A 21414-nucleotide genomic window follows, 5' to 3' on the forward strand; every position below is an offset into this window, starting at 1 on the left:
GAGTGAGAAACCTTGACTGAGAAACCTCGATGGAAAGATCAGGGCTGGATGCATGGAAGCAACATCAAAAACATAGAAGAACAATTGCATGGAAGAGTTGGGACAGGAAACCTCAACGAGCTGAGAGAAAATGTCGACAAACTGACAAAAGTCTCACTCAGTAACTCCCGCTAGGGCAAGGCACAATTCTATATGAGAGAATAAAGGCCTATATGACAACATAGGAGTGACTAATAAATCATCATCATAAGGGACATAGCAACTGCATAGCAACTGACAACATCCTAACACAATGACCCCATGACCCAACCTAAAAACAGTCACATATCTGTCCCAAAACATTGTCAAAACACAATCCCAGAACAGCACTGCACTTATTGCAAAGTCTGCCAACATTTTTGTAGTACCTGTATTTAATTTGTAGATGGTTGTTCATATTATTATTATTTTTAAAGAACATCTTTTGTTGAGTTGTAATACACAATACTTAGCCTACTAGGCCTTTTCAAAACTTTTGCCCTGATTTTGCTTCTACTAAATATAACAATAATAACAATAATAATGATGACAATAATAATAATCCCAGTTGGGATACTTTGGTCACTGTTCTTGGCACCTAAGGCAAAAGCTTGCTTAATTTTTTTTATTTTTTTAAACAAGATGCAGGAAAATTGGTATGAGTGCTGTGGAGATTTGACTAATAATCATGTGATGTGAATTACATTAATTATTCAAGTCACAATGCACATTTTATTTGTAAGGCAACCGTGTCAGATGATGAATGCTTCTCTTTGAGCACAGTTAGAGGTCATACAAAAATACCGTGATGAATGCCTTACTATCTTGCTATCATGCTATATCGCATTACAGATAAAACCAAGAAAGCCATCTCCTCTATGTATACACCATGGGCAAGATATCCCCAGCTACTAATGTACTGCTGGCTCTTCACTTGCATGTGTACCAAAATATCAAACTATTAAATAGCAAAACAGCTCCGCAGCTTGTTCTTGTACTGACATAATGTACACCAACTCACGATACTTGCTTAAACATCTTTGGGTGCTGGAAGTCAGTGGACAGATAAAAGCCCAAAAATAATGTTGTGATTGTGAATTTCAATTATATTTTAAAAATATTTTTGAAAAATTGTGTTGTCACACTTCAATATTATCAGCTAAAGTCACATTTAGGCTCTCTTTCGAACCTGCCGAAAATCCAAGATCACATGAAGCATCCAACACAATCTTCTATTCACAGCGGCGCGCTGCTGACAACTAAGGGCAGATCATCCTCTCTTCTTGCGCCGGCCTCCACTGACCTGCCTTCACACTCCAGCAAACCGAGAGCACGCCAACAGCAACACATGCACGCGTTTACTGACTGCCTAAAACATGGCTGCAGCGATTTGGTATGCACGCAAATCAGTGCACGGCGCGTTCTGCTTTAAAAAGATATGACGAGGGGATCCGGGCAAAACAGAATAAGATGAAGAAGGGGGGGGGGGGGGTGAGAGGGAGAGCGATTGGTAACTGGCTGCCATTCTGGCCCGGTGGCCCCGTAGCTGATGCACAGCGTTGCGTAATGGCTCTGCATGCATTCAGTAAGAAGTAATGCAAACGGGGCTTAAGCACATGTAGCTGAATTGAAGAGAGCACTCAAGCCTTGTGGGGAAGCAAAATTATTTCTATGCGCACATGCATACGCGGCCGGGATGACGCGGCCATGTTTTGACACAGTGTGCTAAAAATAGCTTCTTCTTAAAACAAGAGGGGGGGGAAAATCCGGATGCCAGTCAAATCTAGACTGGCACAAGGCAGAGAGATCAAGCATCGCTTGGTAGACAGCCCAGCATTGGGAATCAAATCACACAATAACATATCCCACCTGGCACGTGCATGTGTGTGTGCGTGCGTACCTCGCCTCACAGGCTTCACAGCTGCAATCACACATGCACACACACACACACATTTAATGAATTAAAGCAATTAAGAATCTGCATGAGCAACTTTGCAGATCTGTTATGTAATGCTTGGCCTGTAGGGCCGTGTGATGGGAGATGGCGGCAGACAGGCCTGTTGTGTTTGCTGCTACACATACATGGCCATTAATCACGCTCAGGCTCTTTGCTCTTTTTCTACTTCCAGAGAAGCCAAAGCCTGACGGCGGCCAACCTACGGCGCTGCGGCGGCATGTGCAGGCCGGATTTCGGCATCGCTGAAAATGTCACACAATGTTTGCCCGGTGAATGGCGGGCGACCTGGAGTGACAGAATCGAGAAAAACGATAAATGCAAATTATTGAAAGGTTTCTGTGTTTTTGTTTACTTGTTGTTCCTTTTTAATAAATGTATTGATTTTGTTATGTAAACATGTCATTTTAGCTTAATAGTATTTTAGTGACTGTATTGGTATTATTAAGTATTTTATTCTTATTTTTGTTAGGGTGACACTTGTCTGTCAAGCAATCTCGTATGAAAGACCAAAAGTGCCAAAATAAAAAATAAATAAAAGACTAAATTAATAAATAAGTAAATAAATAAAAGTGAAAATAAAAATGTATATATAACATTTCATAAAAAAATTAGATACAAAAAATAAATATAAATGGAAATGAAAACAACAAATTATATATAAATCCATAAATAAATAAATAAAAGTCAAAATAAAAAATAAAATAAAAAACAAGATAAAAAAAGTCTAAATAAATACAAAAATAAAATCCAAGCTTATACATATATATATATACATACATGTGTGTGTGTGTTTTATTTTCATTTATTTTTATTTTTTGTATTTAATGTTTTAATTATATTTTTATGCATGCATTTATTCTCACTTTTATGAATTAATTCATTCATTTAGTCATTTATTTATTCTTAATTTTGGCAGTTTGGTCCTTCATAGTCTCGGGACTGCAGACGAAAATTATCCTTCTGGCAAATTCTGGCATATTTACTGAAATGTATAGTGATATAGTACTGTCCCTGATATAAAAAAATTATTATCTTATTATTAAATTATAAGGGTGCCTTGCTGTTTAAATCTCTATTAATCCGATACATAACTCAAGCACAAAAAATATATAAAAATGAGAGAGAAGATTGGAGGCCCAATGCAAAAAAATACGCTTGAGGGCTTAGCATTGGGGGGGAAGAAATTTGGGAATACTGATACATAGACTACTTGTATAACCAAGCACAGGAGACATAAACAGATATTATGTATTTGGGAGCAACATAAAATAAGGCATCTCTTCCCCTCACTCTTCCTCTCTCCTCTGTGCGAGAGGAGATTTCTGCAGGGTGTGCTGGAGTGTGAGTCATCATCAGTGCACATGGAGAAAAAAAAGGGAGAGTCATTCTTTAAGTGGACGGCTTATGGCAGCAATGCAGCAGCAAAATACTAGACACCCTGCCTTTAAATATGTCATTATAGTTGAATTCCAACACAGATTAGGAAAAAAAAGCAGCACAAGGACACCTCGTTGGTGTTAATATATGTAGTCAAGTGTTATGTAACAGTCAGCCAGCACAACTGCTCCAAAGTCTGAATATGGCATCAGGCATGATTGTGTTGGGCCCATACGTTATCTTTGAATAATAAGTGACTCTTGAATCTGCTCATCTCTCGGCAATGTTACCAAATCGCTACAAGTTAGCGAAATGGAGTAAATGGTAATTAAAAAGAAATCAGTGATGATATAATTAAATTTGTAATTCATTGGAGAATATTCCTAGAAAAATGTGTTTTATATCTGGTCATCTTAACATCGTTACGTTCTCATTCCTGTCATTTTAGCTTGCTTGCCTGGTTACCGTACAAACCAACGTTGCAGTACAGTCATAGTTTTAGGTCAGATCTTGACACGCTGCAGTCTGCAAAGTCAGCATTCAGCATTATATTTTACTGTGTTGGACTCCTCTTAAATTTATTGGTGTTGGACTGGAATGACGTCAGCCTACTATTATAGCTGATGTGGCTAGCGCCATTTTGCCTTGACAACCCCACAGTGTAAACAAGTCAGATAGGGAATACCTAGGGGTAGTCCCGTTTGAGCCTTGTGCCTTGAGTCCCGGCGCATTTTGCCAGCCCCATCATTTTATGGACAAAACTCACCGGCTGCGCACAGCTGCGGTACGGCAGGTCCGTCGCGGACAACTTCCCGCCGTGTCTCGCGTGATCGCGCGCGATAATGTGGCATTTAAAACAACAATAAACACACTTTTGTCTGTGCTAAACACAGAAGCAGAAATAGAGGTGAACTGGAACCTTTGATTTAACCTTTTTTTTTTGCCTTTTTCTCTTTTTGGTTGTCCTAATAAAAAGGATGTGCCGTGTCATATATTATTTTGTGGTTTTCCACCTCCAATATAAACCCTTCCTCGTCCATGTTCACTGGTGTTTAAACCGTGAATAAGCACTTGGCCCGTTGACTCCAGGCCTGGCTACGCCCATTCTGACGTTTACTGACATGATTGCGAAATAGGATCTGTCTTGTGTTTTATTCTGAAAAGTAACCGGTAATTTTATTTTGAAACTGCGTCGGTCTTCCTGTCCCGCTCGATGTGTTCTGTGCTGAACTTTCCAATGTGACAATACGGGAGGTAAACAGCACAGCCAGCTTACAATAGCTGCTGGGGCCGAACAAAAACAATTGGATGCTGATTGAACTGTCAACCAAGATAGCATTTAGCATTAGCTAAAGCAATAACACAACCACTGCTCACCAGATTGACTATAACTAACAATCGCTAATCACTACTTAACAATCGTAAAAGTGACCTTAAAGTGAAACCTTGTGGCACTGGAGGCGAATTTAAGGGCAGCAAATTGTGCTGTTTTAAAGTTGGCACCAAAATCTGGGCCCCCATACAACTCCGGTTCATGAAAGTCGGGGAAACACCCCATTCTCCCCTCACAGATCGATACCCCAGCTCCTTCCTTTATAGCCCCCTCCTTCTTGTCTGCACTCCACATACATTCTTCAGTCAGCACAAGCAAGCCACTTCCCGCCATTACTCTCGTCGCACCCAGCCTCACACACACCAATAATAATGCTTCATTATTGCTGCCTGTTTACATAACACTCAATTTAAATAAAAAAAATTAAGCATTATTATCATAGTGTAAAATTTGTATGTTACCTTCTCCCACACAGAGACAGTGCAAGACTGAAAGACAAGTTCCCTCATATCCAGACAAGTACAACGGGCAGGTCTTGAGAGGTTTGTCCTGGCGGGAGCCAATGTGGCCGCTTATAGATGAGGGTCATGCACCACACTAACAGTGTGCAACCCGATCCCCAAGACCAGCTCAAGTCCATGACGCTACCTGAGCCTGCCGATTCAATTACTGCACGCGAAGTGCCGCTCTCCCAATAAAGCACTATTAAACACTGTAGCTGATATGCAGCATTGGAAAATAAATTAATATGAAGTCAAGGCCAGCATAACAATAGTAGCAAGAGAATGTCAAATTGTTTTGTTTTAGCACCAAGCCATTTGACGATCCAACTTTCGATCCAGGTAATTGTACGAAATTAAAATAACAACAACAACACAAAGCATTTTCTAGTTGGTCCACGCACTAATAATCTTCATAGGCCTACTTTCCATTGAACATTTATTTTCCAGTGCAATTGGCTGGCGATCAGTCCAAGATGTCAGCTGGGATAGGCTCCAGCACACCTGCGACAGGCGATGGATTTATTGTCTCCAAAAATAAAACAATACATAAAAAAAAAAAATCCAAAGTAAAATACACAGAGGAAGGGAAAAAAACTAAAATAGGTATGCTTTTGTTGCCCAGTGATTTTGCTAGCATTGGCACATTCATGACTTTGATATAGAGGGGATTCTGAGGTGGCACTAATTTCACAGGCTTAAAATAGCTGAGCTTATTTAAAAATAGTCAAGCGGAGAGATGCGATCTAAGTAAATGACCCAGAAAGAAAAGCTTCCCCTGGTGAACTCCATAGAAACCTCGCAAGCGAGAGTCGTCGCACATCTGAAACGTGTCAAATCCACAGGAGAGTACATAAAACACAACTATGAGCTGAGAAGAAAAATTAAAAAAAATGAACAAACGTGAACAGAAAGCGACCTTTGGAGCAAGTGCGTCCCAAAATGTGCTGCATGTTTGAGTGGTCAGCTCCTCCGACTCCATGAGAAACGCTGTCAGCCACCGTTGGCCTTTAATTCCAGTCAGGCAGCAATCTAATTAAGGTTACTACTCTGAGCACAAACGAACACTTTCTGATTTACGAGACAAAGCTTTGGAAACAATGCTGGTGACCAGATCGAATAATTATGTAAATGAATGAAATGGGGAAAATAATATAGGGAGGTGCCAAATAACATACATAATGCAAAAAAAATAACAAATAAAGTGCAGTGGCAGATAAAGATATTGATCTGTGTTTGTGTGTGTGCAGCCGTGCTTAGCTCTAACACTGCGAGATTCAAGTATTTAATTTCAAAGAAAATATTGGCGGGAAATTGGCAAGCTTTATGACTACTATCGACTTTGTTTTGTTGCCATTAAAAGTGTGCTATTCCTGTTAACTACAATTGGAATTAAGAAGATCTGAGGCTTCATTGATTGAATTGAAGAGCATCATTGGGCTTCAGTGGATGAATTGCTGTCCTCTTAGCCAATTATATTTGGGTTTTTTTGTAGTGTAGTGTAGAGGATGGTGCATTTCAGAACTACAGTAAGTCTTTTTCGATACTTGCAAAAAAATATATATGAAAATAAACTGTCACCATCATAAAACCTTTATTAACTATGCACTATACACACAACTTACATCTTATAAGCAGTATTTTAATGATGTTAACATTCATACAAGAGTAAACAAAGCTATAGTACAAAGAGAGACAATCCTTTCATGATCATTTTTATGATCATGAAATTTTCTTTTGGCCTATTTTCCCCGAAAATATTGGTTGAATTAAATTGTACGAATAAAGTCGTGTTCGATTTCAGGGTTTTGACTGTAAGTATATTTGAAATTTATTTGAGCAATATACCACTTTAGGGACAGGCATCACAATTGTGCTAACACTTATATAAAAAATTAAAAAATAATAAAAAACCGCAAGCACTGATTTTTTTTCCCATTAAGTAACATTATTTCAATAATTTTGTCACTGTATCTCCATCAGGGGATACGTGCACAGACACATAAATTGTATACACCCACAGTCCGTTTAATCTATCTCTAGGAGAGAGCGTATCAATATTTATGCACTGACTGTGTCCATAAATACCAATGTCCAGTCCAAAAATCAATCTATGCCAGCTACAATATTTTCATCCCCCTATGAAGGTCACGTCACTCCAGAGTACTATGGATGGATGGATGGACAGAGAGATAGCTAGCTAGCTAGCTAGATAGATAGATAGATAGATAGATAGATAGATAGATAGATAGATAGATAGATAGATAGATAGATAGATAGATAGATAGATAGATAGATAGATAGATAGATAGATAGATAGATAGATAGATAGATAGATAGATAGATAGATAGATAGATAGATAGATAGATATGCATGCACTGTATGTACATACAACCAAATCAGTCAATACCTTATAAATGCAGGTAGCCCTGACCCTCTGTTGGTCCGACTAATTTATGTGAAACATACTCTGGATGAGAGTGTAAAAACAATGAGAGCTCATCCGACTTAAATGGATTATAGAAGCTGTCGCACGGGCCAAGAACATGCTGTATTTTCAGGGTCTGGCTCTGTGTGGAGTCACGTACATTATAGATGAAGCAGTGGAGAAGGGGAGTGTTCAGCAAAGTACTATCAGTTACCAGAAGACCAATCTAAATCATGATCAACCTACAGCATGTTTCAGAGCTGCGGGGGCAGAACAGCAACAAGCTCAGCCTTCCCTCCGCCTGCATGGTGCTACAAACTTGGACAAACCAGAATACTGTACATTGCAATGTGGGAAACTAAAGCACTGTCAAAGCAATTCTCATAACGCCGTATGATTTTGTCACTTTGCTAACAGGCTTATGAAAGTCAGATGAACACTTTACGATCTTGTTAAGACCGGTTACATTATTAAAAGGGCACGTTCATTGTGTGAGGCGGCAAAGACTGCCTGTAGCAGATTGAAATGTTAATAAGCTCAATGCAGTGGCTGCATAAACTTGGCCAAGATTTTGCTCTGGAATCCTACGGATGGGCAAAAGATGATTTAGTCCTATTGTATCACACATACACCCAAGTGGGTCAAAAGACATGAGATTCTGCAAACCTGTGGTAATCCTATTAAGCAGCTGACATTTATCAACCCCCCCACCTCACACACACACACTTTATATTAAATTTGGATTCAATTTAAACTTATTAAAGCACAATTTTTTAATAAATACAGTATAATTGTATTTGAAAAAAAAAATTGCAAGCATAAAATGTATAGAAAATTGTAGTGTCATGAATTTTTGAGTGTCCGTCATCGTCAATCCATCAATATTTCAAGCAGAACCGCGTTGTAATCATCAATTCGTCATTTGTCATTGCTCAGCAAAATGAGCGTCTGTCAATTTTTCCGTCATTCAAAGTGCACATCCGTCAATGCTCCGTCATTTGTCAATCCATCAGCAAAATGGGACGTCCGTCATTGACGGATTGCCCAATTTATTGACAGATTGACAATTACATTTACGGACCCCCTTCCAGCAGTGCTTAGTTAGTCAATTTTTCAAAGTTTCCCGTCAATCGACAATTGTCAACAAAATGGGCGTCCGTCACTGACGGTTTGATGGACCTTACGTCAATATTGACAGAATGCCCACTTCTACCGTGTGAGTGTGAGCGGTGGGATACAAAAGCTATGACCATCAGAGTGTGATTATTGCGCTTTTGTTCTTTCAGCATTCAATAAACAGCTGAAAATTGCATCACTGACTGTGGCTCTCCTTTCCCACATTACAAATTATCAATACCGCGATTTCCGCGATCGATAATTATTCAAAGTTCACACCAAAAAAATCACAGCACAATAATCCAAAGTCCAATAATGATGGTTCATCATCAAAGTCCAACAGAAAAATCGCGGCTACAAAAAATTCAGATTCAACACCATAATTGATCATTTATATGTGCATCATAGTTTGCATTCAAAACAAAGGCAATTGAATCAACTTCTATTTCTTTTCTTTAAGTGTTGTAACACAAAGGCTGCTGCTAAGTGTAACTTTTTCTCTATTGTATGGGCTGAGACCTCCACACTAAGTTGTTGGTCTAGATTAGTTCCACCTCTGCGCTTAGTTGTTTCGACCTCTGATTCCATGATGTCAAAGTTCGACAAAAGAGGCAGTCTCAGTCCTATTGTAAGCCACTCGGCAGCTTCAGCCTGCTCAGTCCCAGAGGGAGGGTTTTCTTCTGCCCTTGAGAGGGACATTGTTCATGGTTTTAATTCCCTGCCACTCCTCTCTGAGATTTCTAGTTGGCAGGGTGGCCTTGTTTTTTTTTTCTTATAGCTAAACATGTCACGCTGCATTGGACTATTCATCTGTCTCCGAATGTCCCTTCAAGGTGTTCTGCTTGGATTTCATCATTATCTTCATTTTTCTTGCAAACTTTCCAATTTTGTTGGACCCTCACGGCTTAACATTGTGAATATTTGTTAGTGTTTTTGTTGGAAGTACAATGGAATCTCTGAGGTCGACTACAATCAGTTACGGGATGCTGATCAACCACAGATTTCACACAGAAAATAAGGAAGAATTGTTTCAAACCTTTCAAACTGCCATCCTCATGAACCTCTATTGACTATAAAGTGACTTTGAAGTAATATTTCAACAATCTTAGACATACAAGTGTAAAAAGAATTTAATGACACACAGACGAGCGCAAGCCAGTGTATCTAAAAGGGAGAGTGAACACATCAATCGGCTCCTCTCATTCCCTTTAAATGTTGCGCACTAGTCATGCACTGACAGTCTTGATGCAGCGAAGCACAGACAACCAAATTCTTCAGAATTTATGTGCTCATCTGGGAGGCCGAAGCGCGCAACATGCTCATGTGCACTCAGGCTTGGGGAGTAACGGAATACATGTACCTGCGTTACGTAATCAGAATTGTATTTTTTTTATGCAACTGTATTCAGTTACAGTACAGGAAAAAAAAACGTGTAATCAGATTACAGGTACATTTATTAAAAATGGGAATTACTTTGAGGGATTACAATTTCTATGATGAGAGAGAAAGAGAGAGAGAGAGGAACCGTGCTACTGGAGCTGTACATGTCGGGGTGGTGGGGAACTGGCTAGTCGTGTCCTCCACACGCGGGCAGTTTAAAAAAGCTTCACGAACGAGAGGAGGAAATGGCGACCGGCATTCACTGTTTGGAACTTACTCGGCTTGCTCAAGGACCGAAAGTTTGAGCTGAGAGTCCAGCGCTGTCGCTTCTTGCTAGCTAGCCCGCTAGCCTACAACCATAATGTGAGTTACACCTTCCAAACAAATCTTCCTCCCACCAATTCACTATTTAAACATCATACACAACATATACTCGGCTAAACTTGTGACTGGGATAAAAGTTGATTTTGCAGTTGATGTCACGCATCGTCATCCTCATTATTAGTGCGTGCATGTGGGTGAAATGAGCTGCCATGGGGAATGTTGCTTTCAAAAGCATAATTCGTCCCCTTCATCCCTGTTCCACATTACAGCAACAAAAGCTTTGACTGCCAATTGAAAATCTGCTATATGGACCCATATAACCCCTCAACACCCCCAAAAGCCGTCCACCCAACCCCCAGCAAGCAAAGCGGAAACCACCTGTCAATGCGGCCCATTGCAGAAACCCAAACGACATACCTGAGGGAGGGCAACATCAAAGGCCAATACAGGACCCTGACTCGCAACAGCTGGCAAAGGTGACATGTATGGTTGCCACAGAGGGGACATCAAGTGATAATGCAGAAGACATTGGTTTTGAGTCTTCTGTATTTATATCCTGCACATATTCTATACTTTTGCAAGTTTAGAGATACATTTTCCTGAAACTCTTAGCCAAATTCCAAATCGAACAGCCTTTTAATTCAGAGGTTATACTGCATTCAGGGGCAGAATCAATAGGAGCACACTCCACAATAACCAGTTTACTAAACGATCGATCAAAGACCTGCCACAGTTATAAAGTCAAAACTCCACAGTAGAGTTTCATTGTGTCAGACTTCCACATAACTCCTTGGAGGATTGTGTCCTTCCAACAGTCTTTGATAGATGGGATGGAGAAAAACTACAAAGTGGGCTGCAAGTGGTTGAAGCAGGGATGCAATGTATTTAACAATACAGGTCTGTGCATGGTTGTATATTCTTGCATAACAGTTTTTAAAAAGCGACAAGAATGAAACTGAAGTTATCACGTGATTTTGCCTTTGGGTGAGTGATGAAGTCTTAGAGATTTTCCTGCCTACGGGGGAAGTTGTGATATGACCAAGTATGGAAGGCTTTGACATGAATTGGATAATCAAAACAGAACGACAGCTGAGTGAATCGTGTGGGGAGTCCCTGGGTCAGTCAGCAGCGTTTGAGCGTTAATAAAGAGGGGTGATTAAATTAGTGGATCGTGGATGCCTGTAGCGCGGGTGCCACACGGCTATAATTTCATTACAAGTGATGTAAACGTGAGGCCCCTCCCCCCTCCCCTCCCTGCGCAGGAGGACCCTCACCACATCAATAGATGTGAATGTGAAATCATGGGATGTGCCTTAAAATGAGGAGATGTAACTGCCTCATAACATCAGATGTACTGCCGGTGTAGATTTAATAATCTATTCATGAATGAGACGGAAAAGCTGCCCAATGCGGAACGTGATAAACAGTGTCAGCTGTTCATCATGTAAGCAAACCTCTGTACAGTAAAAAAAAAAAAAAAAAAAAAGAGACGGATGAGAAACCATTATGTCTTGGAATATTAATAAAGTGGATACATTATTAACCTGGGCAATTATGGTAGAGTGCAAAAGAAGAGCTGAGATCTAGTTAACTCAAGTTGTGTTTGTTCAGAAGAACATTTTAGCCCTGACACTGTCTAGACACTGTGTAGCCTGAAAATGACAGATTTTCCCTGTCTGCCTGGTTCATATTTATGATCATCACTAAAATGTGTCTCTGCGTGATGATTTACACCACCATCAAACCAAGTGCGGCTTAACGAAACCTGCAGGCTCAACTCTCGACCTGCTCTCTCACATGAATAGTTATGAGCGTAGAAGTTAACCAGGGAGGAATTGTTCACATCCATTTTTAAGCCTTGCCCCTTTGACATCACGGCTGCTCCAAGTGACATGTTCAAGAAGCCAAGTGATAATTGGACACTTCCTTAGTGGAAGTCTAAAAAGAGATGAGGATAGTGCCTGGAATACCGGTCGTCATTACTTGTCACATTATTTCAAGACGAAGAATGCATACTTTCAACAATTCCATCCTGCTGCGATTCCATGATTAATGGAAACTTAATCTACTATATCTTGCAATCCACATTTTTTCAGAACTTGCCTGTGTTTATCTGGTGGTAACAAAGGGTCACAGCGGACACTAAGCTTCTCAGTTAAGTCCACTAAGGCAATACATGTGATACATAGCAGATAACTTGAACATAATGTAAAGTGTACAGACAGCTGTGTAGGAAGAGACCATTACAAGGGTGTCTCCGTTTTGATGATTGCATCTCCGTCATAGAACAACAGAGCTGCAGGCTAATGGTGCTTGCTGAAGAAGAGCTCCATGCTCTGTCAGTTTTTCATTACCAATTCACTCATTCCTCCAGTACGTAGGACCATGCAATATTGGTAATTACTGACAGTACCCCAGTTTTTCAAGGTCCATAATCATCTATTTTTCCACTTCAGGGAACTAATAACATCACCTCCAACCCATCCACCCCCTCCTCAATACTGCTGTTCTAAGTAGACCATTTCCCTGCTGACTGAGAAGTGAAAAAAAAAAAAACACCAGTATAACAGCACAGCAAAATGCATGAGGGTATCCAAAACATTCTGAGCAACACCAAAAGGTACAAGGAAAATCAGTTCAAACTAATACATTTGTGAGTTAAAAATGTTTTTTCCCAGTTGTAAATATTATTCCAAGTATTAGTTTTAACCATGTTTTCACCATTTTTCAGTCTAAGAACACACTGTGGAGTTTGTCCACGGCTACTTAAGGACAAGACGAAACAATGCAGCAATAATGGCGTGACAATGCCAGAACGTCATCACACTTCTTGTCGTCCAATCAGGTTGCTCCAGTTTCATCTCTTGGAACATCCAATCAGATTGCTGTAATGTCATGCCAAACAGTGTTGACTTTTTTCTTTCTCTCTCTCTTTTTTTTGTGGTCATAGTTGTAGTCAACAACAACAAAATTGTTAAATAAAAATGACGATACGTTACTTTACTTAATAAGTTACTTATTTTAAAAAAGTTACAGCCAAATGTAATTTACAAATGTGCTCTACTGGAGAAAAAAAAGCTTAAGACACTGTAACATTTTGTATTTTGAACTTTTAATTGAGTGATTCAATTAAAACAACTAGAAGGAGCTCAAATGTCATTGTGGTACTTGTACTACTTTTTGAGAACTGCTGATCTAGTGAAGGTGATGCAATGACCTTCAAAAGGTGAATGGAAAGTTTACATATACCCTTTACACAATTTTTATTTTCGTTGAACAAATCAGCTTGTACTACAGCTTTTGCCAACTAAAGTGAGACTATTTAAATGACATTATAACTAAAACTAAATGACAATTTAGTCAAAATACTGACAAAAAAAACAAAATCAAAATTGCCTGATGTCTACAGTTGTATCTTACACTGACTGCAAATGCAAAGATATAGCAGTCAGTCTATCCCTCTTCTGCTTAAATGCGCTAGTGTAATGTAATAGGCAACGTTATGGACCTTGTTTATTTCTTTAACACTTTTGCCAACAAGTTTGTTCGTTCTATCGCTGTATGCTGTAGGTCAGGAAAATAAAGCGAATGTTTGTTGTGAACGAATTAGTTCAATGTCGTATTTTTACAAACACTACGGCTTATAAGTCACGTTGGTCTATTTGAAAGAGATGAAGATGAGCCGTGACAAAATGTTGACAAGCTAATCATCAAGTAGTTATATAACAAGCAGGTGGGGAATTTATAAATAAAACTCACACCAACCTCGTTTTTTGCCAACAGTTACAGTGAATGGTGCGAAGCTCACACGGCCACAGCTGGTGCAACGCAAGATGGCTAAAAAGTTTCAAATGTCGAGCTTTGACACTTGTGAAAGTCTTGCAGAAAATGTGTTCTTGAAACCTAACTTTTTGTTGAGAACCAGCCGGAAACATACAAAGATCATATTGATTGAGGTGTGAGCCACTGTGTTATACTCACATGTCCACAAATAGTTGTTTTTCCATCATTTTGGATTGTCATTACTATGACCATAACATAACCTAATGCAATGAGTTCCATTGTGGCAACTCTGTTATTGTCCCAAGAATGAGACAGATTCATATTATCACAGTACACAAGCACACGTAAACCCCTTTGCAAGCATTACACTGGGGTCTAATCGATTCTGCTCATTCATATTGCAGCACAGACGTGAAGGAAACCCACGAGAATTGCAAGCAGCCTGTGGAAAGCCTGATGAGGACAAGGACATGTTGTTTCTGTAAAGCTGTTGACAATCCATTACATTTCGACAACATGGCCACTGATGCCCTGAGACATTCAAAAACATATCACTATGTCACAGTTTTAAAACTTGGGCAAAAGGTTTCACCTGTACTGACATTGCTTAAGAATATAGAGACATCAGAGAGGACTGTTAAAATAAATAAAACTCACTCTAATTCAGTTTTCCATCATAAATGAGGCACTTTTTCTCATTGGTCTTGTATGTTGTATGTAGCATGGTTGCTAGGGTGACCAGATGCCGTGTTTGACCGGGACAGTCCCGTTTTGAGCGCTAGGAAGCAAGTTTTCACCAACCTCATTATTTTGTCCCGATATTACGCAGGTCACGTCCCGGTGTCCCGTTTTTGCCATGTGTATGTCAATCACTTAGTTGTCATTGCGATTCACGATAAACCCATTAAAAGCCAATTTAACAGTTACATTCCTTCCTATTTACTTCCAAATTCACAAATCCACATCTAATCGGTAGCAGGACTCAAACTGCTTCCTACTTTCGTATCTAAAAATCTTGTTTAGCGCTGTTGAACAGTCAACCAAGATAACATTTAGCTCAAGCGATTTATGCGCATGTCGGCCATCTTTCGTTGACAAAGATTGATTACAGATGAAATTTGGTGACATTTATTGTACATTATATCGTGTCACGGTTTTTAATTTTGAAAATCCGGTCCCCCTTATGGTTGTGGCAGTTAGCATTAGCGCTACTTGGCTGCCATTAGCGCTACTTTACACAGCTATGCCATATGACAGATGTGAACCGAACTGAAACAGAAACGAGCAACATAACAGGAGAGGGAAGAAGCAGCGCAACTGAATGTTGATGATGTATGTAAACAAACATGCATGTAAATAACCATTTATAAGTCTGGAAAACTACTATCGTGTCCATTTTATTCATTGAATATTTACTTGCTATGTCATGCAGCAGAGGCTTATCGCTTAGAGTGACGTTAACCAGACCGACGTTAATGTATTTCAAGCAGTTCTTGTTATCGGTCCAGTTTTGTTGATATCAGACCGTTGAATGTGACATTTTTTCCCAATATCAGTCTGATAGTTATTTGTCCTAAAGTTATCTATTATTTATTTATTTATTTATTTTAAATTGCTGGGCAGTCATCCAGGCTTGATAAGCTCGATCAATTAGGTGTTGGGACACTCGCCGGGATCGATCTGATACCAGGTCATGTACACGACCATTGCATGTAGTTTTCAATGTGAAATAAAAGTACTACTGACCATTCATGTGTGGATTTTCTGAGGCTAATGCAGTAGTGTTCTCCCTTGTCTAAAAATCGATATCAAAGATCGCGACAGAATGAGACGATATCAAGCCCAATTAATTTCAAACATGACACTAAGCAGACAGATTTAAGACCAGATTAAGCTAAGATCATTTCACAAACCAGGGAAGGATCACGATAACTTAACAACACTTGCTCTATTACACCATGTTTTCCATATTTTACACAAAATATTTATTATTCACTGTATTAGCATGGTGACCATTCAGGCCACATCTAACAATCCTGATCTTTAATCAGCATCTTGATGTGTCAGGTCTTTGAAAAGTGAAGCAAAATGTTGTGTGAACATTTCCCCTTGTATGGACTCGGACCCTTGCCCAGTCCAGTATCAACAAGCCTGTATCAACTTTTCATAAGATGAGCTCACCAGTAAGCTCTGTTTTAGCCTGTGGCTTCTCAGGGTCTCAGGGATGAGGCTCAAGGCTGCTCTGCTGTTCTCTAGAAGACAAGGGTTGTCCAAACGCTGTACACTGGGGAGCTGCGGTGGCACCACCTCATTTCTTAGTTGGACCTGGAGCGGGAATAAAGAGACAAAGTTGAAAATAAATCAATACTTCATTTGTGTATTCTCAGGAAATATATTTCTATATTTTTAGGCTTTTTATCGCTGACAAGGCACATTATATCACCAACATGTTTATGAATTTAAAAAACAGTAAAGGTTCACTGCTGCTGCAATATTCCACTGATGATAAAAGATGCCTTGCACTCCAATTTAGTGTGTAGGTGAGTGTTTGCGAAGAGCCAGCAGGTGGTCAGAGTGGACAAACACATCCAATAGCCGCACGTACACAAGCAGTCCTTCATTGATGTTTTCAAGTTCTACCTAAACAGACTGACGCATCTGCTGAAAACAGTTCAAAGTGAACTCTGGAAGCAAATTATTTAAAAATGTGTCTAACAACCAGTTAAGAAAAAAAAAGTCACATGTTTTGCTTGTTATCTGTGCATGTCATAAAACATCAGTTAATTGGGATAATGAATGGCTACCTTGTTTAAGTCCTATTTAGGTTTCACAGAGCAGTTATTTTTTTGTCTTATCACACACTTTTACACACACACACACAAACATCGGCCATGGATGATGCAGCGGGTCAGCAAAAAATTGGGCGAGCAACTAAAGGATTGGCAGTTCACGGATTCCCTTTATTAAGACAGAAAAGAAATGGCGCCACCACGCGTTACAATGACCGTAGCTTCCACTACATAAAAAAAACAAACGAACGAAAGAAGTGCAACACACAAAAACAAAAAAAAACACCACCCTGTGGCGCGGTGCCACACTGCCGATTGTTACAGTGCCGTGTGCAAATGAAAGAAAAATACTAATTTAATCACAATGCAACCCACGCAGGAACATTCTATCCCCATATTATGCCACTTATCCAGAAATGCTGATGTAACATCTGTAATTTTAGCATATTAATATTATAATAATGCAAGGTTTCAATTATTCATAGCTCCAGTGAGGTGGAACCAGATGCGGCTTTTGTGCCATAGTGGCAGAGGTGTAACACAACTCAAGCATGGCGAGCCAACTCTGCATGGAGCTCGAGTCTTGACGTAGCAAACATGGAAACTGCTGGGCCACACACAAAACACAAGATGTCATGTTACTTGCTCAGCTGCGACCATGTGACATCTCTGCCACCACACGAAGGTGCCCACTGCCTACACTATGCAGGCACTTAAAGTCTGAGCTTCCGGTCCAACCCCTGCTGGTGTGACTTTGGTCTGTTTCCTGGCATAGAGGACATGGACAGAAAACAACCTTTTTCGTCCATGCCATCCATTAGTAATGACTATTAATGCAATGTTGCTGCACGTGCCTGCCACTTATGGGAACGAGCAAAGATATTTTTAGGTGCGTGTCCCCAGCTGCACATGTCCAACTCAGGGCCAATGGGCAATTAGTGTTTGTCTCTCATAGCAGAAGGCAGTGCCGTAACCTTCTATCCTTCCTGCCCTATATATATATATATATATATAAATAAAATTATTATTTTTTCTCCAAAAGGAAAAATCTGTAATTCTCATGAGGCATTGCCATTCACATTATATAATTCCAAGAAATTAATAAAAAGTATAAAAAGTGATACAACTACACACAATAAAACACAACAGGGAGAGAGAGAGAGAGAATTATATTAATATTATTTTTTAAAAAATCAAAAATGCTTTTGAAGAGGGTGACCATTTTTTGATTACGCAATCAACAGTTGTTTTTTTTTATCGAGGGAGCGGGGATTGAACCCGCACACCTACCATATCTCTGGTTTGTGAGCGCAGTGTTACCAGTGAGCTAAAATATGGGCTACTGATGTAGCTCATCACCTTATTTGACCACTGAGGAAAAAAGCTACCTAAAAAGCTGTCCTACTTTTTCTTTAAAAAATGTCAAATATTTTTTATATGTATAACATTAATAGCATGCACACACAAAACCCGCCTTTTTTTCCCCCCTACATCCCTCACGATCGACTTCGGAGCAGTCAGTAGTCTACCAATTACGGCGCACTCTGCCTACAATTTGTCGTGCAATGAAAACAGGGGGTTTGGGGGCCGGTGGGGTGCCTGGCGGGCCTGCAGTGCCCCGTCCTGCTGCGTTGGGTCGGGGGCGCGGGCCGTGTTGGGGTGGGGGGCGCTCCTGCTCCTGGGTTTGCTCTCCGGCCGGTGGCCCTGGCGGGGCCCGGGGGTCGTCCTTTGGCGCTGCCGCGGCCTGGGGGGCCCTGAGGTGTTGCGCTTGCTCTGTTCCGGCGGGGGTCGACGGCTCCCCTCTTTGGTGGAGATTTTCATGCATGCCAGATCCACCACACCAGCATCTACCGAAACTCAGACACAATCTGTTTCCTCCTCAGGTCATTGAATCGGTGGAGGCTGGTGTCTGTGGATCTCACTCGGCTTCGTCTGTCCTTCCTTCCTTTTCTCGGTCTCTCCTTCGGTCTCTTGAGGCCTCCCTGATTTTATGTTTTTTGAATTTGTTGGGGTCTGGATGTTTCTTGGGTTGGGGAGGAGTTCTGGTGGGTGGCCCGGTGGGTGGTGTCTGGTCGGTGCTGGATTTCACCTTCCTTGGTTTTCTTTGGTCCCCTCGGGTCTCCTGACGGCGGTGTTCGGTTTAGGTGAACGGTATGAGATTTTTTCTAATAGGTTTTTGGTGAGCTAACAGGTGCACGCACGCACGCACGCACGCACACACGCACACACGCACACACGCACATACACATACTCACCCACACACAAAAAAATAAAATAAATAAATAAAGAGCAATGATGATGACATTTCCGAATGAACAATACTGAGCTCTTTATAGAAAAAAATAAAATATATATATATATATATATATATATATATATATATATATATATATATATATATATATATATATATATATATATATATATATATATATATATATTAAAAAAAATGAGTGTATGCATATGAGTGCATAGTACATGTTTGCTAGTTTACCTCGGAACTTAACAAATGGTGTTAAATGCTGATAGTGCCTTTTCTATTACAAAGTGCTCTGAGGTGGTGAAGCGAAAGACAAGAAAAGTGAACTGACTAAAGTTCACTGTTGATGGATGAGCGAAAAGAGAGGTTCTTACATGGGTGGAAGCGCAAAACGACTATGAGAGCACAGTTTCAAACTAAACTGTCCCGCTTCATTCAATTCTATAACGCAAGCGGTACGTTGTCTGTAGTGTCGTAGCTCTTCAGAAGACCAAGGCAGACTTTGATTTACTCATTTCAATGGTGCCTACACTGCTGGCCTATTCAAACATTAGCAATTGATCCAAGTAATATTTGGAGGAGGCTTGAAGAGCACCACAGAGACTTCTAGCATAAAACGATGTAGCATGCGCTATCACACTGCTAACGAAAACAAATCATTGTAAACGAAATAACAGCAGCCACAACATGCAGTACAGTAGAGGCCAGCTTTTCCCTGTTAATCCACTGTGAAATTCAGCTTGATCAGGACATTAGCATCAATTACACCCTCACATGAACACATAGCATTGACTCCAGAGCACATTAGCTTTCAATTAATCATGCCCAAAGTTAAAAGTGGGTTGGAGCAGCAAGTTTGCCTTGTATTAACTGCCCTATTCTATGTGTGCTGCCCTGCCTAACAATAATGTGCTATCAAAGAGTGCAATTAACCTCCAACAGGCTGTGTGAAGGGTGAATGGCAGACAAAGCCGGTGACATCAGAGGATGCTGCCTGCTCATATTATTTTGGGGTGTGAGTGAGACACATGTCATAGTTGCCCGTTAGCACGGTTTAAAAATGCAGAGAACAAAGCAACTTAAACAATCAGGTCAGGCTCGACAAGACCATGATTTACTAAAGTTTTGTGCGTGTAAACATGATTGCTCAAACAAACAAATGTAGGAGCTGATCTGCTAACCGGGTACAACCAGAATTGCATCTACCAAACACGCAAAATTAATTTTGCCGGCTCTTGGAGGAGTAAACGCATATAGATTAAGTTAGCATGCACAATGTGATTTAGCAAACCTGTGACCAACTCCGATGGCCCATCTTGAAATACCGCAGGTGTAAACTCCACAGCATTGCCAGAAGAGTGCAGACAAAATTACCTTTTAAACTCATGCAGCTTTTTTTTTAAATGCTAAGACTGAATATAATTGTAAAATATCATCTTTTTTGCAATGCAATTTCGAAGCTTCTGAATAATCTAAGGGCTGACTTGGAGACAGTCACAAGAAGGACTCATGCCATATCACCTATGACAAAACTTCTTTCAACACTGTCTTTATTTGCATCTTGTGGTGTATTTATATCAGAAATGTCATTTGGTCCGCTTGTTTGGTCTGGAGCAAAAGCAAACTTTAATTAATTAGTTTTTGTTTGGTGCGGTTCGTATTCACTGTACTTTTTGTCAGTAAACTATATTCTGTAAACACTTCAACACGTGTGACGATCTGTGCTCCCTTTGGACAGAAATGCAAGGGCGGCACACAAAGCAGAAACATAGAAATGGAGGAAAACATGGAATTCCTATGTGCTGCATTCCTGCTCTGCATATTTGTGCTGTAGATGCAAATTTACAAATAATTGTCAAGAGTGTCAAGAGCAGCTCTTTTCCGCAATGGTGTTTCTAATTTTGGAACAGCCTCGTTGATTACGTGCAGGAACCGGAAGGAGACCCCGACCCAAAAAATGCAGACAGCAGCTTGACTAAAGAGGAGGATTATGTATGAATTTAGTACAACATTCTCTAGCGGGCAGTTCACCGGGCAAGTCAAGTCGCAAGCTGTGGTGACAGTGGACAAGATAGACATCTATTGCTGGAGATCTCCAATGCAAGCTGGCGAGACTTCCTTGTTTCTTGTTCCCAAGGACCGCCCCCT

At 40.2% G+C, this 21414-nt stretch overlaps 1 protein-coding gene across 1 annotated transcript in view; it reads right to left on the bottom strand.

The window, feature by feature from the left end:
* Positions 1-21414, bottom strand: part of rimbp2b (RIMS binding protein 2b) — a 106226-nt gene that overhangs the window by 73109 nt on the left and 11703 nt on the right. The window contains exon 3 of the mRNA XM_086076753.1: positions 16399-16542. Coding sequence (XP_085932879.1) covers positions 16399-16542 — 144 coding nt within the window. The remainder of the gene's footprint in view (positions 1-16398; positions 16543-21414) is intronic.

This window comes from Leptonotus elevatus, chromosome 5, assembly GCF_054856555.1.
Source record: "Leptonotus elevatus isolate MCC_2025b chromosome 5, RoL_Lele_1.0, whole genome shotgun sequence".
Classification (NCBI taxonomy): domain Eukaryota; kingdom Metazoa; phylum Chordata; class Actinopteri; order Syngnathiformes; family Syngnathidae; genus Leptonotus; species Leptonotus elevatus.